The sequence below is a fragment of the Rhagoletis zephyria genome, unplaced genomic scaffold (assembly GCF_001687245.7).
Source record: "Rhagoletis zephyria isolate East Lansing unplaced genomic scaffold, Rhagoletis_zephyria_1.1 Rzeph_scaffold_06853, whole genome shotgun sequence".
In the NCBI taxonomy this organism is placed as follows: Eukaryota; Metazoa; Arthropoda; class Insecta; order Diptera; family Tephritidae; genus Rhagoletis; species Rhagoletis zephyria.
The window spans coordinates 1-26,069 of NW_016163936.1; the positions used below are offsets into that span (position 1 = coordinate 1).

The following is a 26,069-nucleotide window of genomic DNA, read 5'->3' on the forward strand; positions in this document are numbered from 1 at the left end:
GTTCATGTGGAACATCTAACAAATTAACTGCAGCTTTGGGTACTCATAGCGCGGCGATTGCCACATTTTCAGCGCCCAACTATGAATTTAAGTTTTATAAATATACATACATACATATATACCTTTGAATGATGTTGTATAAATATGTTTCAATTGAAAACATACATATGTATGTCTGTGTGTGTGTGTGTGTATTTTTGTTTACTTTTGGTAGCATTTTATAAATTACGCAGCTTACATTATTTCCCTTTTTTGATACATTTTATTTAAATGCGAATTTGTAAAGCTTTTACATTGCGTGGGACTTACCTTTCAAATAGCGGTAATTAAATTGCAGCAAGAGTAAGCCGCAAGTTGTGTACTTTTGTTCAGTGCTTTAATTGAATGAAATGTAGTTTAAAAAATCGCAGAATCAACTCAAAAAAATTTATGAAAAACAAAATTTAGCTACTTCCCAGAGTGCCTTCTGTACTCTTCTTAAATTGCTTCTTTCCTCCTAGTGTTCTCTGGATGGAGTCTTATTGGAGCCACACATGATGGGTACATTCCAAGGCATATGAAATAGGTAGTAGCATTATAAAAATAACAGTATTTTGTTTTTGTTGCTGGTCTCTAAAGTGTCAAAAAAGTAGTCCCTTAAAAAAATAATAATATTGAAATAAAACAATTGTACTTCTTTCTTTATTTCTGAACTTTTTTGCTTCTAGAAGGCTTAATTCATCCTTTGGCTAGGCCAATAACATTGCAGGGAAAAAATCGTATGTTTTGAAATGATACAAAAAATCACCGAAATACGTAAACTTAACTTTGAGTCTTCGATTGCAAATCAGTATTTTGTTTTTCTAGATCAGTTGATTTTCCCAAAATATTTTCATCTTTATGGAAAAATAGTTAAAAAATTATGTCCGGTTGTACCAATCAATTTTAAATTTAAAATTTATCAGCCTGTTAAAATTTAAAATGACACAATTTTGTTCGGAAAATTTTTCATTTTAAATTTTCACGCTGATTAATTTTTGGAATTGAAAAATTTATTAGTGAAACTGGGGATAATTTTTCGTAACTTTTTTCATTCATAATAAAACATGTTCTTTTATAAAAAAAAAAGCTGCTAATGAAGAAAATCAATTGAAATGGAAATGCTTAACAATGAAATACTATGACCAGGAGTAAATGTTACTCATACGCCATGTACACTGGCGGCAGAAATAATATACTCGTCGTACTTTTATGTATTTTTGCTATATTTCATTAGTTTATGTTTTTATGTTTCATATTTTTTTTATAAAAGCCTATGTAGTTATACAACAAAGACCATATAAATCCGCTATTCAAACTTTGAACAAAAATTCGACAAATTTTCGCCTAGGGTTTTATACAAAAAATATTAAACATAAAATAAACTAAAGAAATATAGCCGAAATTCTTAAAAGAACGACGAATCTATTATCTCTGTCCCCAGTGTATGTACTTGGCCATAATCGTGCCTGGCGTATGAGTAACATTTTGCATTTTAATGTTTGATTTTTTTTTTTTACTCACAATGTAAACTTAACACGAAAATAGCTTGTAAAAGTTACATGATATAGAAAAACGGTAACGGTATACCGATCCGTAATCTACGACTCAAAGTAAAGTATACTTAACTCGGTGTTTTTTATATCATTTTAGCGTTCCTACAGTGTATGCGCTAACTCTGTCTCGGTAGTTAAAAAACTCGAACAGTTCATAACTTCGTCTTCTTCGGTATCCGAACAGGGCCGTAACTCCCCAAAGCATTTTGATCTTTGGACAATTTCGAGCCCACTTTTCTGCGCCATATAAAGTAACGGGCACGATGAGGGACTATTGGCGAAGTTTTTGTTCGCTGAAAGACGGATGGCAAAATCTGTTACTAATTTACCCATCTTCCTTCGTATACGAACCACCCACGGTCTTGAAACCATTTCATTGGTGCCTTGTTTTCTTTCTTTTCCTGTCTGTCAGCATCTCAAACACTTTGCATTCATGTCTTTCTGCCTCTTGTTTCGACCTTTCCTTCCCTGGAAAGAGGAGATTAGGAGATGGACGCCCGCTGCTCATTTATACACGATCAATTAGAAGTTTCCGGTTTAAAAAGGGTTGAGAGTTGATTGCGAAACTTTCCGTTCGTCCATTGTGACTGCAGCTTCTTGACGTCGCAATGCCTGCCGCACGTTCTTCATTGAACAGTAACGCTTGCAGAACTCAGCTGATCTGATTCGATATTGGCTCCTCCAACAGAATGCACGTTAAGACCGCTGGAAGCGTATATTCCGTTTATGAGAAATTTATGAATTTAGTTTTTCGTTCTTTGATCAGTGGGCACACAATTGGATGTTTCACTGCTGGCTGTCCGATGTCGGCAATGTTTTTATGATGGCTGAATTTTTCGACTGTTTGGCCATACTTAGTATATGCCAGCCTTATCTAACTCTACGCTACAGACGCGGGTGGGCAGCGCTCAAATAAGGCTTGTATTGTTGAATTCAACTTTGATTCGGTTCTTGGAATTCGTTCAATAAGCTGAGGGCACCTAGTGACGGCACACAGTGTTTCGACTATGTGAAGGCAGGCGGAAATAAAATGTAGTTAACGTGCACCATTTTCACTTAAACTTGACATGTGCTTCAGTTTTTCGTAGGAACAGGCAATTACGAAATTCGGTAAAGATAGGAGGATTTCCACGCCCTCTCCACTCTTGTGGACGAAAACATTAAATTTCATTCGATTTCGATGAAATTTAGTTTGTGCTCTCTCTTTTATTACAAAACCCTAAACATAAAATATGGAGAAGATCGGATTACTATAACATCTACAACTCGCAAAAAATGTCGGTTCAATCATTAAATGTGATGAAATTTGTGGTTAATATTTGTTACCTGCTTTCCACTCCCAGAAAAATAAAGATTATACTTCAAAATTACATAGGTGTTAATATTTATTTTTAACGCAATATTTGTTGTGGTTTTTTCATTGTTCGAAAAATTAGTTTCGCGAAATTATGAAAAGCAAGCTGAAAATTGAGAAATTCAACGAAATCGAAAATTACATATATTTGCAAAGTAGCGTGAAAATGTGTAATTATATGCTGGGAAACTAAATGAAATTTGCTAAAACATGCGTCTAATTTCAAGACCGAACCGGTAGTCACCAGCGCTGCTACATATTTATTACTTTACGAACAGCTGTAAACTTTACCTTATATTACTTTAAATATGTGTGGGTGTGTAAAATTTTAGATCAGAATCATCACTATACAATAAATATACATATGTATGTGGATATAAAAAATTCGCGCAACATCTGACGAAAAGAGGAGGGAATAGAAGAATAATAATAAATAGTATACGCAGGAGAATATTAAGAGAATATTCATTTTGTCCCCCACTAAAATTCGTAGCGCAATAAAAGCTCGCGGCTTTATTCACCCACGCAAAGGCACAGATATTGTCGCATACTATTTAGATAGAATGTTAGAGGATGTGCACTGCGACCTTAGGTCTATTGTGCCCATACTATGTAAGTTTTAAGGCTTTCACTGCTTTTTAACAAAACGCTAACTCCCAACTCAATCGATTTGCTCCAAATAGCACCGCTTTGGTGCTTTCACAAATTACACGATTTAAGGCGATTTTTCCACCACAAAGCCCTTTTTGTAAATATGTACATAACTATCGTATTTAGCGAAATAGAAAGGGCTAAAATGATGAGGTATTTATTACGACAAATGGGAATATTTTTGTATTCAGGCAAAAGCTTGTAACTTGTCTATTTAGATAGCCTAGGGCGGACGGGTACTTTAATGGAAAGTGAGTGGGCCTTTACACGCTTTAGCAAGCGAAGCGTTTTGACGTAAAAGCATATTATCTGGTGTGTTCACATATTGAGTTTGAATTCCCCTTGCCATGTTTATGCAAAGAGCAAGGGACTCCTATCTGCTTTTAGACGTTGCTTCTATATTAAAATAAATACTTCAATATCAGCAAAATCCGCCCTGAAATTTTTCCATTTCATATTTGCAATTCACTTGCAATGTATAGAGGCTGTTGAATCGAAGCTTGGTGCATACGATGAAACTAAAACTTTTTACAATACATACTTATATTTTTGGCATTAAACTTAAGAGGTTGTAGGCTATGACCGACTGTAAGTTTTTTCACATAATTCGATTGCATATCTACTAGGTTATTCGATTATTCTCTTTTTTCAAAAACCGAGCTTTAAGTTATTCGAAATATGACAATTAGAAACAAAAGTGAAACTACTTATTTCTTCAAAAGTTTTATCTCCACCATGAAATCATTAAAACAATTGAATTTAGAAAGTAATAAGGCCAACATTTGGAGGGTTTTCGTGAAAGGCACAGTGTATAGGAAAAAATTTGAAAAAATCGCTAGGAATAATATATTTGTATGCCAACTTCAGACGTGAATCGCGGTAAATATCCTTTTCACCAGACTTATCTTATTCGTAGGCTTCAAACACAAGCTTTTATCTTTATTATCTAAACACTGTGTCGATGGCTATGAATTTGTATGAATTTGACATAAGGAAGAATCTAGCNCAGAAAAAAGTCAGATAAATATATTTCTCTCAACACATGATGTGTTAACTATAGCCAAATAATGTAACTAGAACCAAATCAAATGTTGGAAAAAACATATCTAGTTGACGTAGATAAAATCTTTTCAGAGTGCAGGGACCACTAAGCCATGAAGGGCAGTAGGTGAAGTTGTAGTTTGAGAAGCGCAGCTTGCATATATTTCCACTTCACTACCACGTTAGAATCTCTGCATACAGGAAATGGAGCTTGTATATAAAAATTTAAAATCTATATCTGCCAACGAATAGTGAGTTCTTCTGCCTATGCTTGCAAAATTTTAAAATATCTTTAATAAAAATAGTTTTTCTTTTTTAATAATTCACCTCTAGCTTCCCATTACTCAGATGCTTATATGAGCATACTTTGCAGGTGTATAAATTAGGTTGCTAAAATTTGTAGTTTTAATACATATTTTTTCTTCTCTGTGCCAAAAGCCCCAACAGCAATTTTCCAACGTACTTAATATTTATTTTTAATTTTACAAGCAAGCAGTTAGTGCTGCATTTTTTCTATTTGTGCAGTACGTACGTTTGTATGTGCACTGCTGTACCTGCAAATGTGCAGCAATGCAGAAAAATATTTTCACAGTTTGTAAAACATAATTTTTGCTCCACCTATGTATGTATGTATAAACTGTGACAGTAAGCTGAACTGTGAACTGTAGAAAACGTGTGAAAATGGCGTGAAATGGAAATTACTTTGTAAAAGTGACAAACATTTATGGAAATCGTAAATATTTTGACATCATTTATGGAGATCATAAATATTTATTTACACATTGTCATTTAAGTATTTATATATAGCACATACATATATACAATCGTATACTTTTTGTAACTCAAAAATTGTACAAATAATAATATTTATATACTAAATTTTAATGTTGGCATTTTAAAATGTTCACAATACATTAACAAAAACTCTGTGCTTACAGGATTACATACATACCCAGTCGTACTTGGTTGCTTCCAAAATGTACTTCTTTTTCCACTCAGAAGTACTAATTCCAAACACATGAAGTCTTTAATTCGCTTTTTACAGGCGTGAAACAACGCAATAACGGTTCTTTTGAAGGTAATTTCGCATGGGGGTGGTTGTTGTTGGTTTGGAATTTTTTAGTGTTTTGTAAACCTCTTTCGCACTTATTTGCCGAAGTCCAAGCATTACAAAACTCTGATTCCAGCAGTGAAGTTTTCACGGCCCACAGATTTTTAGCCTTCCCTTATGGTGCAAAGAGAATGAGATTACTTATCTAAGCAGATATTTACTGACTTTTCATACAGAAATCAAATGTACTTCAAATTTCTCATGAAGAAATTTCGCAAGAAGAAAAGTATTTGGATAGGTAGGCAAATTCTCGCTCTTTGAAAAACTACTTTTTGTCTACTGCGAGTTTAAATAAAAAGGGCCTAAAAACCAACATATGTATATATACAGAAAAGTGGCATTACTGAAATACATGGGAGCCGGCCCTTAGTGTCGCCAAGTGTTAGATAGGCAGAGCTTTTAAGTCTTACTCTCAGTGCAGTGTTCTATGAATTTTAGTAATTTTTGGAACTTTCTTTTATCATATAAAATATGTATATTAACTATAGGGGCCTAAAAATGCTCTCTTTATTATAACAAACCTATATCCTATAAGCCTAAATCTCGAAAGCGTAAGATTCAAAATATGGAAAGAAATAACAATGGGGCATAAATACTAGTCTAGTTTATCGATTGCCGCCCAGTATAAGACTGCATTCCGATTTTTACACTACCTGTAACACAATGTTACGGCCCTTCGAGGTCTGCTCGCTGCCTCGATACATTATTTGTACACCGATGGCTTCTGAATTGAATATAGAGTTAAGCGTCCGTTTTTTTTTAAGGCAGATCCATTCGCTATCGCTGAAGTCTATTGTAGTAGCTGGACGCTATTTTATCGGAGAGGCGGCCGTCTGTTACGGCTCTAGCGTATTTTGCAAGAAATTCGAAGCTAGTTGACGGGTGTAGAGCTCTTTTTAACACAATTTAATCAGTGCAAAATATGTTTAATTTGGGTTGCTCACCATAGCAACAATCCTGGAAATGAAGCTGCTGATGAGTTATCCATTTTTCTTTGCCGACTGGCGGCTTTTAACAATTGGAATTATATTCAGCTAAATTTATCTACACAATCTTCAGAAATCTGTTCAAAAGCGGATCATGGCGTCTTACTGCTATATGTGTAACTAGTGAAATTAATAATATCCACGTTCAATCCTAAAAGAACACTCAACAATTCCTAAGGGGCATTGGCCGGTTTCCACCCACGTCAGGCGGCTAAGCATCGCCTTTTTCTTATGTCTTATGTGTAGAATCTGGTTGGTTTAAACATAGTCATACGACACACAGTGTGGAAAATTAAGTTTTTCGGGGAGGAAATATAGTTTTGCGAGAAAGAATGATAACTGCTGGCCTAATAAATTTAAATGTATTGCAAATCTTTTAGGAAGGAGAATTCTGTAAAAAGAGCTTCATCCTTTCGTCGGGTACATTTGTATGTAAACAAAGCAGAAGAAAGCAAAGCCAAGGCGGCTTAGCTATTTTGATGTGGCTGTATACTGTTCGTAATAATACCTACATCGCTCTTCTTGTATTGCGGAACTCAAGACAACAGCAACAGGTTTTCTTCTTTTCATCTGACCAATGGAAAATACTAATTTGCTCTTAATATCGCTGCGATTGCTGCTGCGATATTTATTTCCAGCTATACAATCTCCTTTTGTCCCGACACTTGCGGTGGATTATGTTTCCAGATTATGGTCCTTGATATAGGCGTTTTATTTCTTTTACTATAGCGCTCCATTTGTTCCGGTTTGATAACATTAAATAGTCGCAGGTGTCTAAATCTAGAAAATATGTGGCCATTGCGACTATGAAGTTATGCGACTGTTATGAAACAGCGGAACTCTCGTTTGGTGGTTGGGCATGGGGCGCGCAAAACTTCTTCATGTCCAATTATTAATGCTGTACCTATTCCTATATCCTCTGCCATTATACGCATTTGATTCGAGATTTCTGGGATAATAACCTCTTTGAAGCAACGGAATTCGGTAAAGCACTTATTTGCCATTGAAAAATTTGTATATATTTTTTATGCAAAAATATTTGTTAATGGTAATTTTTATTTTCATCTAAATCGACATCTACTTTCAATAGCTCTCAACTAAAAACTACATGGCACATCTTTCTAAATATTTGACAATCACTTAGTAATGGATACGAGCAGCGTTGTATTAAAGTTAATAAGCGGGGAACTCAAAAATGCACTGTCTTATCAAACTTCTCACAGCTGAGTTAGTTCCGCTGTTATCGTGTTCAAATCGCTGAAAAATAAATAGTCATTTGCATCAGTGAGTTAGCAACTTCCGAGTTTGAAACTAAATGTCCCCTGTTTTTTTTTTTTTTAACTAGACATTTTGTTCACTCCATTCTAGCCACAATTGCAAATTGAATTAAAATTTAATTATTTTAATAAATTTTAATTATGATGGTATCAATTTTTCGCTTAATCGACCAACATATTTGTAGGTAAAATGTGCATTTCATCATCAACCGACATCCGGCAGTGACATTATTCGATTCGATTTATTATTAATATACAAGTTTCCATTTAATTTGAAGAGTTTTCGTGCGCCGATGCTGAATAATTGATATGGTATGCAATATTATTAAAGTGTCACACACGAAGTCCCAAAATTTTCGCTTTAGTTACTTGATCACACTAATAAACAATGAGCGCTTGCACAAATGTATGTACATACATAATTCATGTAATTTTGCGCACACACATACACACACAAATAAATAATTACATAATGTCAAACTCAACAATAGAAGCCTTTGTTTCTGCGTAAATACTTACATATATTCATTTGTATGTACACATATGTGTGTAAATGTTAATATTTGTTTACATAATTACACACATATATATGTAATAGCATGCGCCAAAATCTGCCTCTAAGTGATTATAATAAATAATTTTGGAATTAATTAAGCGAATCGTATGATTTTATCCTAGTCATCATTACATTTGTAAGTATTTATTAATGTGCCTAACTAAATTGGAAAGGTCAACAGTGCGTATGAGCGATTAATAGCTACAACAAGCTAACTATCAAAAATGAATTGAAGATTAGCAAGCAAAGGATGCATACCTGCTTCCATGTAATAGTATACGTATTTAAAACGAAATTTCATGGTATCTTTAACAGTGTATTATATAGCATTTTCAGTTTAAATGACACTTTCTTTTTTGATTTACTCTGAATCCGATGTTACACGTTACTCCTCTTTACGGTCAAGGCATATTGAATAAGTTATAGCAGTAAAAGAGCTGCTTTGATTTTTTCCAATTTATATATTTGGAGTTTAAACTGCCAAAGTTTGTATATATACATATATATTCCTTCATTTTCATAGCGGTCAAGAAATCAGTTTTGGCATTTTAAAAACAACAAATGCAATTCACGCAGCCTGTTGCTCTTCCTCTGCTGTTCAATGGCTCAAATTACACATGAGTAAAAATAACACTCTTAACAAAATTAGATCTGAATTTTACGAGAGCAAAAGGAATTTGTAATTTATTAACCAAAAAGTTATTTTTCATTCTACTGTGAATTCGAACCGTTACCGAGTATTTTCCTCCTGAATGCAGGCGGATAATGCAGGAATCCTTCAAACACAAGAAATCAGAGATATGTTCAATAATAAGGAACCAGAGTGCCAGTTACTGTCGAAATTCGCCAGTTTTTCTAGTTTTTGAGAACCTTGGAGAGGGTTTCTTACTTAACACGTAGCAAAACTTATAAGGTACAAAGTAACCTACTGGACAATATTCTGCTTTGGAACTTTGGCGGATTTCGGCAGGACTTGGAATTGACTCGATACATTCCAGTTTATCAATAATTTTCAAATATGTATCAAACATATCGATAACTCGATGAATTTCAAAAACACTAAAATCAGTCACTCACTCACTAACAGACTTTCACATTTTAGGCAAAGAGTCGGCGGAGGCTATCTAGTAAGAAGGATCTACAAATAAAAAATGCACTACTTTACTACTTACCTACAAATGTTATAGTAAAAAATAACTAAAAGGGCTTGCCGCGAGCTATTACCCATTTCGATTCTAGTAAACTATTTTAAGCTGTACATCAATTTTTTCATTTTTAACTAAGTTAGGCTACTCTAATTTGCTTTGTATTTACTATGAATAGATTTATGAACGTTGCATATGTTAGCTCCCTTTAGGTCCGCGAACTGGTTCATTGTTTACTCCTCAAAATTCTTTCCTCAGGCTTGCCAGATACGTGAATTCCTACAGGATTTTTTGTACAAACTCACTAACTTTGTTCTTTGAGCGCTCTTAGCATTTTTCTAAGCATTTGACTTATTTAAATAGTAGTTTCGTTCCCCAACTTTTCTGTAGCCTGTAAAACTGTCAAACAGCAAAAATACTCTCAGGGAAAGAGAAAAAACAAAAAGTACGAGAACGCTTTTTGGGTAACAGTTAAAACTGTAAAATACACTGTAGGCGCCATTTTTTCACATACACAGGCAAATTAACAAAAATACTTCCAAAACTTGATAATTCATCGCCGCAATACATATATTTAAAAAGGTGAAAATGCAGAGGTACTTACTTACGTTTTTGTTTATTCAACTTTCAATTCGTTTTGACAACATTGAACAGCTGATGTTATGACACTTTACCAGAATTTAGGAGCAAATTATCTCCGGGTAGAATCTTGTAGTTTCTGACAATGATAGGACCGATTTGACTCTCCCATTCCTCCCCTACGTTGCACAACTACTACTTATGTAACTCAACTCAACGTGGTTTCACTTTTATTCTAATTTAACACGCATCCTTTACATGAAATACATTTTTCTAATGAGCTGAAGTATAATACAGCAACAAAAATTAACAGTTCATTGCCTCTTCAACTAAAAAATACGACCCCGGGAACTCTCCATACAACTACACAAGAGAAGCTGTCATCCGAAAAATACCTGTTTTATCTGGCAGCCGCATGCACCTGTTGTACTATGTAGCTTACATGTTCCGCGCGCCGTGTTGTATGTTACAACAAAAAGTAAGCAGTTTAGCATACATGTTTTTTAAGTAAGTGTGTGTTTGTGCGGCTCTCATGTCCGTTGATGAAAAACAGATCGCAGTAATTTATTATGCATTGTCTCATATCTGCATGCAGACGAAATTATAAGTGGCCTGCAGGAAATATTACGTGAACAGACTACAGACCAACGGTGTGCGAAAAAAATTTCACGGCAACGACTTCACTAAAAATTTTAATATTTCTATTGAGCTTTGTACCACGATTGTTTATTAGGAAAAGTTTAAAAGGCAACAAAGTCTAAGTGGTAGAAGTTATAGCAGCTATTTCGGAGATCACCACATCTCCTCATCAGACTTCGGCCTTTTGGAACTGGCTGTTGGTCAGGTGTTGATCGTTGGACATCAGTTTGTGCTTTACATTATGGGGAATGTTCAACGTTACATGCATAACCATTGACAAAATAAATTACTATTTAGAATTGTATCGCCTTAAATAAAATATATTTATATTGCTCCATGGGCTCTGCATGGTTAGATATTTATGTGAATAAATATGTACATAGTTATGTTGATATATATGTATGTACATATCAGCTTTCGGCTGGCTTGTTTCGACTATTGTTTCATTAATTATTTACACAGTGTAATTCAAAATGGGCTATGCCGGCGTTGCCCCAGATGGAAGTACGTAATTTTCGAACTATGCAAATATACAGTGGGCTATATTAATTTTTTTATTTTTATTGATTTAAAAACGAAATGTTTCAAAGGTGAAGAAGTACTTAATATTTTAAATCATTTAGCTCAAATTACACTAGAAGAGTATATTCATTTTTTCATAATTCATTGAAATTTCCACTCCCTTTAAGTCTTATAAAATACTTACATACATATGCACTAATTTCAAATTTACAGGCCAATTCGGGCTAAGACAGTTGCAAGCCTTTTGTAAGGCAATTGACAGAGAGTAGGCAAGATAGTTTGAAAGATTTTGTTTATTCTGGCACGAAAGTCTTACAAAAAAGCACGCTTTCCAACTTTCATAGTGAGATGGCGTTATGTTAGAAAGCACTTGCGCATGTTCCAAATGGACATCTATGTATATCCAGTGAGAAAAGCACTGGCATGGCATTCGAGAGCTCTGCCAGCGGATTTTTTTCTTTTGTTAATTTGATTGTATTTTATGATTTAGATTTGGTTTTAAAAAGAAAAAAAATTATAATCGAATTTTTAACCGACTTCACAAAACGGAGAAAGGTTGTCAATTCGTCGGAATCGTTTTTTTTTTTTTTGAAGAGTTTGGTTTAAATCCGATCATCGGATCATGAAGAAATTAACGATAATCTTCAATTTTTATAGGAGAATTGAAGTCGGTTTTGTTTTAGATTAAAAATTACTTGCTCTAAATTTATTTGATGTATTTTTTTAATTTTAAACTAATTTTCTTTTCTTTTTAATTTTAATTTCATTTGGTTTTTAAATTTTCTTTTAAAAAGAAAATTTTTTACTTTTTCTTTAATTTTTGGATATTTTATATATTTTTGCTGAATTTTGTATTTCCAACATTTAATCTTCTTTTAATTTTGAGTTTTTTTTATAAATTTTGTTTTTAACTTCATTTAATCTTTAGGAACTTATTTTGTTCTTTTGTTGCAATTAAATTTTTTACTATTTATTTTCATTGCATTTATTTTTATGAACTTATTTTATTTTTTCAACAATTTTATTGGGCTTAAGGCCGCTTTTTAATGAAAAATATTGTGGAAATACAACCACAGTTCTAAGGCGAACTTAGCGCAGAGGATAGGCTACTGGCTAAACCAGCTGGGGTCGCTGGATCGAATCCCACTGAATAAGTCTGATGAGGAGATGTGTTGATCTCCGAAATATTTAGTTATCACTTTTTTATTATTGTTATTGTTGTTTTTCCATAATAGTTTTGATAAAAAACGGCCTTAACCTCAACAAAATTGTTGAATATAATTGTTATAAGGCCATAAACAACAAAAACAAATAACTTATTTTATTTATTCTTGTATTGACTTTTATTGTTTTAATTCACTTTGCTTTTGATATTTAGATATAATACTTTTAAAAGGAATTTTTTTATTGTATTTATTCTGTCACAAGGATTTCTTTAACTCTATTTAATTTTGGCGACGGCTTTTTAATTTAACTTGTGTTTTGTTCATTTAATTTGCTTATAATTTTTAGATTTAAATGTTTAAAAAGATTTTTTTTATTGCATATAATTTTTGGGATCATATTATTTTATTTTAGTTAGAATTTCTTTTAAGTTTTAGATTTTTTTGTTCTAAAGAGATTTTTTTTTTAATTTCATTTCATTTTTGCCACTTTTTTAATTTAACTTCATTCTTCATTAGATTTTATTGCTTAAAACAGAAAGTTGGGTAATGTCACATAATTTATAGGATCTCATTATTTAATTTCAATTTAATTTTTGCTTTCTTCAATTAAAACTTCTTTTAATTTCATTGACTTATGTGATCTTTTTTTATTTACTTTGTTTTTCTCATAGAATTTTCTTCTATTTTTTTTTAATTACACTTAATTTTTATCATTTTATTTATCATTTTATTTCAATTAAATTTTGTCTTTCTTCAATTAGACTTTCTTTTAATTTCGTTGAATTTTTTTAGCAATATTTATTTAATTTGTGTTTCATCATTTAATTTTATTTTAATCGCTTGAAAAATAAAGTTTCTTGATTATCTTTTATCTTTTGGGAACTTATTATTTTATGTCAATTAGATTATTTCTTGTTATTTTAGCTTATTTTTAATTATTAATTGATATTAATTAATTTTAGGTTTTTAGAAAATTATTTTACAAATTTTTTATTTTGTTTATAATTTAATAATGTTTCAATTATTCTTAGTTGCCAGAATTGACAATTGCCTTAATAGAGTCTTTTATCTTTCCAAAGAGAGAATTGCCCTGTTAAGAGAATGTATAGAAATACTTTTTACAGTTTTACAAGACTGGAAAAAATACGATCACAGTTGAAACAATACTTCAAAGCCTGACACTGTATTTAATTGCATTATTTTCGTTCGAACGTGCATTACACAAGCGATGCAAGTGCCTATAGGTACATGTATATTCATACAAATAAACAAATATACCTGTATGTATACCTGCACATACACACACATAAATATGTATTAAACAAATGAAATTTGAAAACCTCTGTAAGCGTAGCTTTTGGTCTACTCGGTTACACGTTGACAGCCAGCAATGTAATGCACCCCGCTGCGGGCTAAATCACACATACATACATACATAATGACATGAAATATTAGACTACTCTGCTTTGTTAATTAAATATTTGACATAGGTGCTTAATGCAATTTTTGTAGTGAAAAAAAACCCATACCAATTTGGCGAAGTAGTGCTTTTGTTTGGAAAATGAACACAATTTCTATATTAAATGTCAGCAGCTTTTGAAGGTTTTACGAAATTATACAAATGACTATTTAAAAATTACTTAAATCTAGAAACGCTTTTACGAAACATGGTTTCAAGAAGAGGTTTGCTTATTATCAAATTTCTGTCTAAAATGAGTAATCTCAGTGATGGTGGTCAATATTATAAAATAATGCAAGGCTAGGCACAAAGAATGTAAAATTTGATTTGCGGTACTCAGAGAAGTGTGAAAAAACGGTAGTATTCATAGGCGGTATTGAAAACCCCAAGAGAATTTTGCTCCACTACAGCCCAGTTTTTTGAGTTTTATCTACAGTGATAAGGAAGCCTAAAACTTAAGTTATTAAAATGAGCTACCTTAGCTTAACATTAGCTTAACATTGTAGTCACCAATTTTTTTTAATAAGGTCGAATCAAATAAATTTTAAACATAAATAAATTTAGTCTGCTACGAAGTATGTTACAAAGGCAAACAATTCCACGTTGGGTTGTTCTGATTATAAAATAGATAAAATTCTATCTATATCTATAAAGTATACAAGCGTCATCTACCTACTTACTACATACTTACCTGGTTAACACAAATCCGAGGTAGAAGCTCTGGTTAAACACAACGACCGCTTTCTCGATCACATGTTATGTGTATGATATCAATAACGATGTTTAAGAGCTGGTGATGACCAGACCATGAACAACGGGCCTTTAACCTTCAACATTTTATTTTTGCTTTTAATTGGAGGTTAAAAAAAAAACACTTAAGGCTCAGTTATGCACACTTTGCACTGCTATGCCATCTTTACATATGTAATGCTGTGCGTTGGATAACCGCTTACACGCAAAGCTCATTTAACAGATCCTTTATGTGACAACTCTCACACAACGCCATGCATGCATTACTGAGCTTTTACTGTCACGAAATTTAAACCTCTACTTACCATCAAATTATGACTTAAGATACTTTTATTGCATGGCAGTTGAGAAGTGCAAAATTGCATAAAGGAAATTTTTGCACATGCAGTAGTGCAAAGCACGCATTTAGGCACCCAGCTTTAGCAGTCGCATCTAAACACCAGGGAAAAAGAGACGCTGACATTGCATTGTAGGTCGTCGAAGTCAATCAAATGAAAGACGAGCTACCTCACGTGCATACCACTCGGATGACAAGCAAGCGACCAAACCTGAAAATGGTTCGAGAGTTTTCTCAATTTCATAGTTCCATTTTATTAGGCTAAGCCACAGCAAGGCATTGCCGGGAAACTCTGGTATTTACATATATATATACATATTGTCTTGCGATTTTTGTATGATTTTAATAAAAATCGATGTCTAAGTTTCTAATAATTTCAAATATTGCATGTTTGTGGTATTAATATTGGCTAGTTTATCCAGACATTGCCTATTTAAGAATATCTACATACCTACCTATTTGTCGCATGTGAATGTTTCTGTCGTCTAATAATAATTATTATTTATTTCGTCTGTACGTAATGCTCGTGGAATATGTATGAAAACAAAAGTAAAAGTTTTAACTTATTCAAAAACCCTTTAAAACTTCAATGATTCAACAACCAACCCTTTCCCATTGTGTTTTCTTTTCACCGCGCTCGTATTTATTTTACCAACTATATAAAAAAAAATATCCAAAATTCAAATAAATAGTGCACCAATACCAATCAATCCAATACCACAACAACAACCAGCACAACACAATCGTCAACTGGTAGTGAAGGCAGCATTGAAGAGTTCAATGAGGAAGAACTCGCAGATGTGCAAGAAGTTGAAGAAGAATATGACGAAGAACAACACAGCAAGCGTGAGAAGGAAGAAGAGCTACGAGTTGCACACAAAGAAAACGGCCAAGACCAAACTGAAGACGCCACTTGTGGCGCAGAAGTAAATGCTTATAACAATGAATTCAATTTGAATGATGATTTGCAGCCAATATCGCCAGCCGATAGCGGCAACGGCAACGGCAACGGCTACAATAACTACAACAGCAGCAATGAAGCCTTGGAAGCAGCTAACACAAACGACGATGATTGTAACTGCGATTCCCTTACGGCAAATTATAATCTGGATAATTGCAATGTCAACAACAATGCCAATAACAGCAATAGCAGCAATGCAAATGCCATTGCGAATATTTTGAATGTAGATACCGACACGAATAACACATTGCCCACGAACAACCCCCGCACAACCAGCAACAACACGTCCCCATCCAATTGTAGTGCCCTGAATGTCAATTCGACGCTTAATCGCAATCGGTTCAATAATTCGCATTCACATCTAAATTCTAATCAAAATCAAAATCTCAATTCCAATTCGAATCCAAATTTCTTAGCACAAAGCCGGAATCAAAATTTAATGCAAAATTCGAATATAAATGCGAATGTGAATGTGAGCGCACTTCAAAATCAAATGCATCCAAACATTTCTTCGAGTCTAGAGATAATTCTTTCACCAATTATACAGAGTAGTCGACGGTAAGTTATCCCTAAAAATTAAGTGGAAATTTATGTTTATTTACATATAATTCGTACTCGTAGGTATATTTTCGTATTGTTCCAAAATCGTATATATGTATGTATGTAATTATATGGCAATCCCTTACACATATTTATATTGACTATTATTAAATTTTACTCGAATTAATAAAAGTTATATTTAGTTTTAGAAAAGGTTTCAAACGTAATATAATAGTATTTAGCAGTTATGCAGCCCTACTGTTAAATAAAATGTTCGATCATCTTTTAAAGTTAATTTCGTTACCTTGCAGTTGGAGTATATTTCGAGTAAAACCTTTTGAAACATAATGCAAATATTTGCATGCTTACCATAAAATCGCTTAAATCCCAATTAATGGATTTTTAAAGATAATTTATAAAAAAAAACACTAGATATATTACACACCATTCCAATATTTGCACTTGCATACATTTACAGTACTCTGAATTAGTCCGGCCATATTTGTATTCGAACCTCAAAAATTCTTAATTTTTCAAAACACCACAACCTTAGTATTACCTTCCAAACATACACACAAGTATTTATTTGTAAACCATCAAGAGTATACTCGGAATAAATTATCAATCAATAGAATTGCAATCAGTCGGCCCGCCTAATAATTAATTTCAAATCTGCATAATAAAGATATTTTATAAGCTCGAAATTTTTGTAAGGATACATTTACATATAACGCCAAAATAGGCCAAACAAACAGGAATTTATTTAAAAAAAAATTCGTCAAAGAGTGGAACAAATTTACGGTTGAAGATGTTCCCACAACCTAGATGGTAGATCCAACAGCCTGAATAAGGCCTTCGGAATGGCCCTAACCATTATATGTCCCTGTAGGTATGTTAAGAAGGGTCGCACTACTTTGTAGAATAAGAACCACACAGAGCTCCGGAATAAGTAAGGGAATCTTTAAATTAGTGTTACAAAAGTAAGGTCTGAGACTTACACAAAATGAGCTTAAATAAATATTTAAAGGCGATCTGTTACGCCAAGGGGTCGCTTGGATTGAATTTTGTGAATCCAACGGGGATACCAAGGAGTCCGCCAGCTTGGGTAGAATGCTTAGCAGAGAGCAGTCTCAGTCAACGTACAAGTCTATACAAAAATTTGGATGATTCATTGATAAAGTCGGCTGGGGAATCACTAGGTATCCCTCTGAATACACCTTTGGCAGGTGCAGGGTCAACTAAGTGAAAAACGCTGCCGTCAGCTATTCATGAACACTCTCCAAGGACCTCTTGGCGAAGCTATTGGAGAGAGAAAATATAAAATTTGCTACTTTTAGTTTCTCACCCTTAAAATCACCTGGTATGGACGGAATATTAATAATGATGACTCAAGAAGGGTTAACGACGATTATTAAGATCCTCGTTGCACTTATTAAAGGCTGCTTAATACTGAAGCGTGTCCCGCTAAACTGTAGGAAGATTAAAGTAAATTTCATTCGCAATGCATTTGGGAGTCTTGCTGGACATCAAACTAAACTGAATCAATGTCGAGTATTGTAGATAGAACGCCTACTTAGCAAACTATATCTGCAAGATAATCTTTATACGAAATTAGCGACTAAAACCGAAATTTGTGATGTGGATGTATACCGCCATCATAAAAGCTATTCTAACCTATGGCGCAGTGGTTTGTAGGCAAACAGTATAATGTAAATAAACTAAATAAGTAGGTAGCTAAAAAATAGCAGAGGGGGCAGAAATAACGGGCTCACTAAGGTCCTGCCCTACAGAGGCATTAAACAAAATTTCATACTTTATCCCCATTTATCTCCACCTAAAAGAAGTGGAATGAAATCTGCAGTCAGAGTCAGAAAGCCAAGACAATTCGGAACTCGCCAATTCAGGCACGGAACGATTATCATCGTAATACAATCACGACAAAAGGTCGAATATATGGTACCTCACCTCAGCTTCAAAAACATACTAGTGAGAGTCCCATCCATAGCAGAACCGAATGGCCGATAAAGAGACAATCTCCCTCCCCCTCGGAGTCGTTCAAAGAAAAATTGGTTTGCATTTTCGTGGACTGGCAAAGAGAAGGGGGTCGGATATACGGACTTGCAAAATAAGGGAACTCTGGTCTAGCTATACCATGCCCAAGACACTTGAGCTGCTTAACAGATCAAAGGCAGCAGTATATAGAATTATAGCAAGCATTACCGGCCACTGGCAGAGATAATGGTGCTCCCATATAATATAACTAAACTAAAATTTACAAAAAAAATAATATTTTTAAATCAGTGAGAAAGCCTGCACTCGTTGGTGGTGGCAGAGAATAAAAATGCCAGTTGGAGAAGGACTTGGCATCAGTTGGCATTTCCAATTGGCGTCAGTTAGCACAGAAGAGAAACGAATAGCCAACATATAAGATACCACACAGCTTCATGTGTAAATAAGTTGTGTCTTTGTTAGCTTCTATTTTCCAATTTCTCAGATTTTCAAAGAACAAAGAGCATCGAAGTAAGTCCACACATCAAGTCCTAACCGCGAAAATTATGTGTTTATATATATTTTTTTTTTAAACTTACTCTCTGATGCAGATGCTCCAGATCAGTGGTCATAGCCGGTTTCAACGACAATTTAAATGATGAAAATGATTTCTTATTTTCCGTCTATTTCCATATAAAATTCAAAAAATTAAAATCATTTTTTACTTAATTTACCTATCATATCTTATTCGAAGTTAAGATTTTCAGATGGCGCGCCTATTAAAAATTTATTTTCTTTAAATATTTACAGAGTATCTCTGTATATACATAGCATAGCTATATGTGCGCCAGTGCGGTTGTTTGTACTGTTTTCCCAAATTTATTGAACCGGTACCCATTTTTACATTTGCTGCTAAATATATTTAAAAGTTGTCAGTAAAATTTCGAAAAAGTTTTTATAAGTCAAACAGTACAAACGAGGATAGGATCATAAAGCACAACAATAATTTGCAAAATTAATGACAAATGCAAAACTCATGAAAGCAGCAAAAATGCGAAGCAAACAGACAGCAGCAAATGAATTGAAATAAAAAGCAAAAAATGGCAAAAATAAAACAAACAAATAAGTTGCAAATGTTTGTATAATGTATAAAATATTAATATTCATGAAAGCTGGAAAAGTTTTGGCCATAAAAAAGGCTGCTAACAACACCAAAAACAAAAAAGGCAAAACCAGCATGCGGGAGCAAAAAAGTTTGACGCAGAGTGGATATTGAACGAAGATGTGCCTGCAAATCGAAAGAACAAAGTGTTTTGCAACAGTGCGAGAACAGCCAACGCCACATGGCCTAAAACGCAAGAACAAATAAGGAAATCATACAACATAAATATGTATGTACGTACAGACAGATGCACATACAAATGAGAAAGCAGAAACAAATTAATAAGAAAACGACAATAACACCAAAGGGAAATGTAGATTTCCGCGCGCACTAAAATATATTTGTATAAAGTATATATGTACATATTTACGTACATATATTTATTTTCGCAAGGGATTTCGCGAATTTCGCAGTTTCCACCGAGCCGTTTGCCTATCTATACGGCCAGCCTGCCAAGCCGCCTGATTGTCTGTTTAATGCATGAGAAAGTAAAAAGCTTTGCAAATATTTATAACGTTTGCACTTGCGCGCACACACACATACACACACACACATATTTGTTTAGTATAAGTACATTTATATTTACATTGACTCAGAAAAAGAGACATAACAATTTTTGGCGAATATCAAATGGAGTCGACATACAAAAAAACAAAAAAAAACAATACGCAATCAACTTTCAATTCCAATTTCGTTGGTCGCAGCAGCAACCGACACCCCAAAAACAGCGAAATTTCGGCAATACTCGTAGCAATCTGCCTGGCAGCCAGAAAATGTCACAGCCTCGAATTTCTACTTCATTGCGTCATTTACATACTTTTGCTTTCCTCAAACAAAAGCGCGCAGCCCTTTTGCGTTGAAATCTCTCAAATGACTGTAGTGAACAAAGTCGGAGTACCATCACCTTAAACTCTGTCACACACACAAGCCATGAGGAGAATTGATTTTAAAGTCGAAGAGTTTTGGCAGACAGAAGAACAATGGCAAAAAAGCGAAGCGACAGCAAGCCCAGCAATGCTACGAGTACTGTGAATAAATAATTTACTTAGCTGCTCCCCAATGCGAAGGGCAATTGAATGTTGGCGCTGCAGCATGCTTTCGTTATTATTGACAATGACTTTGCATCTTAAAGCAGAGTAGTGGGGGGAGGGAGATGGTTGTTGTGACTCGTCGAGAGTTTTTCCGTTTACTAACGATGCAAATTCGATTTATTAATGACTTCAGTTATGCGGTAAAATGAGCGAAAAGTGAAAGCTTACACAGTTTATTCTGCGGAGTGGAATTGGAGTTGGAATTCATAAAGCTCTGCAAGCCAAAATTATGCAAATTCTTAAAGGAAATAAATACTTTGTTTAAATTTGAATAGGCAACAAAAGAAAGTGCGTAGAAGTGAAACAAGTTGGGCGGGTTGTGAAAATTTCTTGAATAAGCAAGTGGCTTGCTGATGTGAGAAAAACTTTTGTTCAACTCAAATTGGTTCAAAACTAAAGAGACTTCAAATCGACTTCAGCTTTTAATTTCCCAGACTTAGTTTGTAAAGAGCAAAAATTCTGCAGCTATTTAACGATTTAAGAGGCCTGTCTAATTCTCACATCCTATGGGATCCTAGTCTGTTGAAATTCGGCATGAAAAAGTTCATTGGCTAGCTGCCAAGCCGGCAGGCTGCTTTTATTGCAAATAGTTGCGAACTTTAAACTAATTCCGACCGAGATTTTAACGCCATGCTTAAGGCAGTAGCTGTTGGTACTGATGCAAAGTTATTGTTATAAGTGCAGCGATGGAGTTCAGTGGAACGGGGTGCTTAAACAGCTTTATCCTCTACGCACTCCAACCAAAATTATTGGTGGATTCAACTTTGTTCCTGATATCATGAATCACTTTGCCGCTAGTTTCTAATTTAGATGTGACTCGTACTGGACTGCTCAGTCACTGTAGCTTAAAATAAAATAGATTTTATGATTCCGATGGTAAAACAGAACCGCCATATACCAGGTAGTGAACTTGTTAGAAAGAAAGTAGAAAACTCAACGACTACCTGTGCAATACTTTACAAATATGTGGCAAAAGTAGGATTATCAAATCTTTTCGTCCCAGAAAGGATCACGTGCGTTCAAAGAATCTCCTTGCACTCACACGGTCACAACGCCCGCAATTTTTTAGAGTTGTATGCTGACCATCCCTTGGAGATTTCACAGATACAACAAAAATCTCATCTAACCATTACTGCGACGGCTTTTTTGGGAAGATAAGGTGATATCACTCTAACAATTTAGCCTTTCTTTTTCAGCATTTGCACAGCCGACGTTCAAATATCTTCCCACACACAGTGGTTAGACCTAAAGAGCTTCTGGGAGCAAATCTATTCTACATACATATAGTGTTTGGCCGTCTAGCTGAGATATTTGTGCCTCTCTATTGTGTGATTAAATAGGTCATGTTGGAGATCACAGAATTGAATAGAGTAGAATTTTGGAAATCAAATAATAAATTCGTAATCAGTGACCCCGAGAGTTGTTAGTCAAGTTTCATTACAATCCATTATTGAGAAATGTCGTCAACCATATTGAATTCGCCATTTTAAATTTTAAAAATTTAATACCAGTTTCGAAATCAGCGAGAACAAATGCCCATGGATACCTAGTTTCATAAATTTCAATAAAAAAAATGGCAACGTCTGAGTGTATGCCTGCCGTGAAAAATAGCTTCTCGTAAGAAAATACAATTTCCGTTCGGAGTTGGCGTAAAACCGTAGGTCCGTCTCCATACAAAGAATTTGCCCTCGAAAACACATATCTTGTATCTATACTTATCCATTTTAGGGTTAAATTTTTGGTAAGTATGCACTACTTAAAGACAATTTTCGTCAATAAAGGAATCATATAGGTTGTGTTCCGAAGCGCATCGATGCAACGCATAAGTCTCTTAGATTTCTAAACCACAAAAGTTAGTCAATTATTAAGTAAACAACCATGAGGAAATGCCATTTTACAATTCACTTGCGCCACTTGGATAATCATAAAGACTATCGATGGTAACAACCTAAAAACGACACTATCGATGGTGTCCATAGTGGCAATAAAAGGTAAACAAGCGATACCATCGATAGTGCCAGCAATAGTTTTCCAGCTCTACTTCCAAATGCTTGAAGCTATTTATGTATGCGCTCTTCAACAGCTGCCAAACAATAGTCAAGTCATGCAAACACGTTTTTATCATTTTCTCAAACAATTGCCTTACAAACACGCCACGTTGAATTGTATATAAATATTTATGCAATATGTAAATGCAATGGACTCAATACCCCCCATTGATTTTGGTACTACATGGCGTATGAGCGTCGATTGTATACTTCTTCATGTCATTCAAGGGCACTCATACGCAATGTATACCGCTAAACAAACACAATAGTATTTACATACTTCAATTGTAACCTATCAGAGATAAACAAATGTGGCATTTTGAATTGTTTGTAATAAAGCGATAAACAAGCGGCAAGCTAAAAAGAGGCGTCAAACAACAAAAGTGATAAACCTTTTACAAACACACATATGTAAAAATATGGCAAGTGTGTTGTGTGAGCGGCATATAGAGAGTCTTCTTTTGATAGTCAAGCTTGAAAATTTTTCCACTTCAACTTTAGAGGGAATGGACGACAAAGGGAGCAAGTTAGAAAAATGAAAAGATGCCTTTTAGCAAATGCGACGATTTACCAAAAAGGCAGACACAAACTTAAATGAGGAGACACTTATCATACACATATCAAATGGACGTAAAAATATATTTTTAGATTAAAATATGCTTATAGTTTTGTTATTTTGAAGAGACAAACAACTTAATGGCTCAAGCCACTATGTGCACACATTCACAAACACATTCGTAAACCATAAAAACATGGAATGAATATTTTAAATAATGACCTACAAAAAACTAAACAATAATACAATGGCTTTAGGCAACAGCAACGTAATAACATACGAAGCATAGCTAGCTAAAAAAGCAACAAAAATTTCTATACGCAGACCTACATAAAAATACATAGAAACACATAAAAATATTTTTATTAATAGGCGACCTATATCAGCAGCCGAAAATAGTGCCGCAGACTACAAAGGCGCACAGAAAATCACATGGAATGTGTTGAGCTCAAAATATGTGTTTGCAAAAAAATGCGAAAATCAAATATGTATATTGAAAAAAAAAACACACACACAACAACACATAGAAAACGATAGAGGCAGCAATATGTAGCTCACTGCAACAATTCACTAAAACTCAAACGAGTATGAAAAATGGCGGTTTACGAGTAGGCTGTATGATAGAATATATAGTTCGAAATAAATAAATTCTTTTGCGTTTTAGTGATGAGCAAGCATGAATGTATCCCGAAAATACGCACGAAATTCCACGCATATCCTTATTTGAACATTAGTGACTGCGATATGTGAAAACGGCATACAGATTTTACTAAAAAATATGCAAAAAACCGGAAGCACCTAGCCTTCCCTGTAAAATGGGTCAGTCAATTGAAAATTACAGCAAAAAGCTGCAAAAGCTCCTCGAAATCGTACAGCAGCTGCAATAAGGGAAGGTAAATGTAGGTAGCAGAAATAAAGGAGACGGCACGGCAAAAGGAAGTGGTGAATGCTCGTCGTGCGCAAAAAATTGATTAATAGAAATAGAAATAGAATCCTGCATAGCAAAGCTCACCGAGCACGCACACCTACATATTACATTAGACAACATAGCCCAACACGCGGCTGTGTAAATGAACCGCGATAGATCATCGCAGCACAAAATAAAATGAAAATTTGGCAACAAATAAAGGTAGATATAAATAAACATTAGGGCGGTCCAAACTTTTCAGCAAGTTTCGAGACTGGTCGGGATAAGTTCGCAACTTTATCGTTATAACTAGTTGAGGAATTTTCGAAACAATTTTGAGCGTAGTACGGGACACAGAAGTGAATAAATCAAATTTCATGAGTATTTCGTTTGCACGCCTTTTTAAACCTGAAATCCATTAATATGAACCGTGTCGGCGAGCTTTGAAATTTTCCATTTACTTACACCTGAGGAAATTCAACTTTTTCGTAGATTTGCTATAAAATCTTTAAAAATAAATTATTTTTTGATCGCATAAGAATATTTTCCTTCAGAGATCTTAATAAATAAAATGGTTGTACATATACAGCTTTAACATTTTACTAGGTTAGGTAAGGTTATTGTTGCAGACCCTACACGAGACGACTCACTTAGACATTAGACACAAGTCCTTTGAACGTTAACTAAAGATTCTCCGTTTTAGAACTAAGAGAGAACTACAAAAAGTTTATTTTTTAAAAACCACCCTAGTATAGTACATGCAAAAAAACTCTTTAACAGCTGAGGACGTACCTCTAAAACTTAACAAAAAGAAAGTCAAAGGCAGCAATCAACTATGCACTAAAAATTGAGGATGCTTTCCATTTCCAGACAACCGGTCAGGTACGCGCATGATTTTTAATTTCGACCAAACTCAAGTACATTGTTTGTTGGTGCAAATAATGAGACACGTATTTTTTCTTTTGCCTCGGAAAAATTTTTCCGCCGAATTAAACGCGATTTTGTTTTTCAGCCAAAAATCGATTATTCGAATTGACAGTGAGAATGTTTTTTTAAAATGCCCACAACTTTGTCAAAATTTAATAGATTTCAACAGTGTTTTTACTCAAATGTCAGTAATTCTTGTCACTTCAAGATAGAATGATATAATTATTGATTTTCATTATTTAAAATTTTTTATTTAGCAATAAACAAAAAGTGCATATTTTTTTTTTTAATTTAATTTCTCAAAGAGTGTATTTTTTTTTTCTCTCAAACTTTTTTACCGAGGAAGAACACTTTGAACTACAATCAACCCAAATCTCTAATAGCGAAGATTTTTTTTCTGAGTNTTTTTTTTCTGAGTTATGATTTTTTATAGAAAATATACGTTTTTGTGGTACATACTACAATATTCTTATATTGTTTAACTAAATGGAACATATGTATGTAATATATCAGCAAAAAGTACAGCCGTGATCATTTTATGTGTATCAAATAGATATAAGAACACACTTTCCACCATACAGTTACGATTATAAAAAGCGGGAAAATGTGATTTTGTATTTCGAAACTGTATCGTGGAAAGTGTCTTCTAATATCTATTTTATATATATTTTCTATTAAATATCATAACTCAGAAAAAAATCTTCGCTATTAGAGATTTGGGTTGATTGTAGTTCAAAGTGT

At 34.0% G+C, this 26,069-nt stretch overlaps 1 protein-coding gene across 1 annotated transcript in view; it reads left to right on the top strand.

Annotated features, from left to right (window-relative positions):
• Positions 1-15,839: 15,839 nt before the first annotated feature.
• LOC108373600 (putative uncharacterized protein DDB_G0286901) overlaps positions 15,840-26,069 on the top strand; it is a gene marked incomplete at its 5' end in the record, with an annotated part of 16,379 nt that continues 6,149 nt past the window's right edge. The window contains one exon of the mRNA XM_017629514.1: positions 15,840-16,666. Coding sequence (XP_017485003.1) covers positions 15,840-16,666 — 827 coding nt within the window. The remainder of the gene's footprint in view (positions 16,667-26,069) is intronic.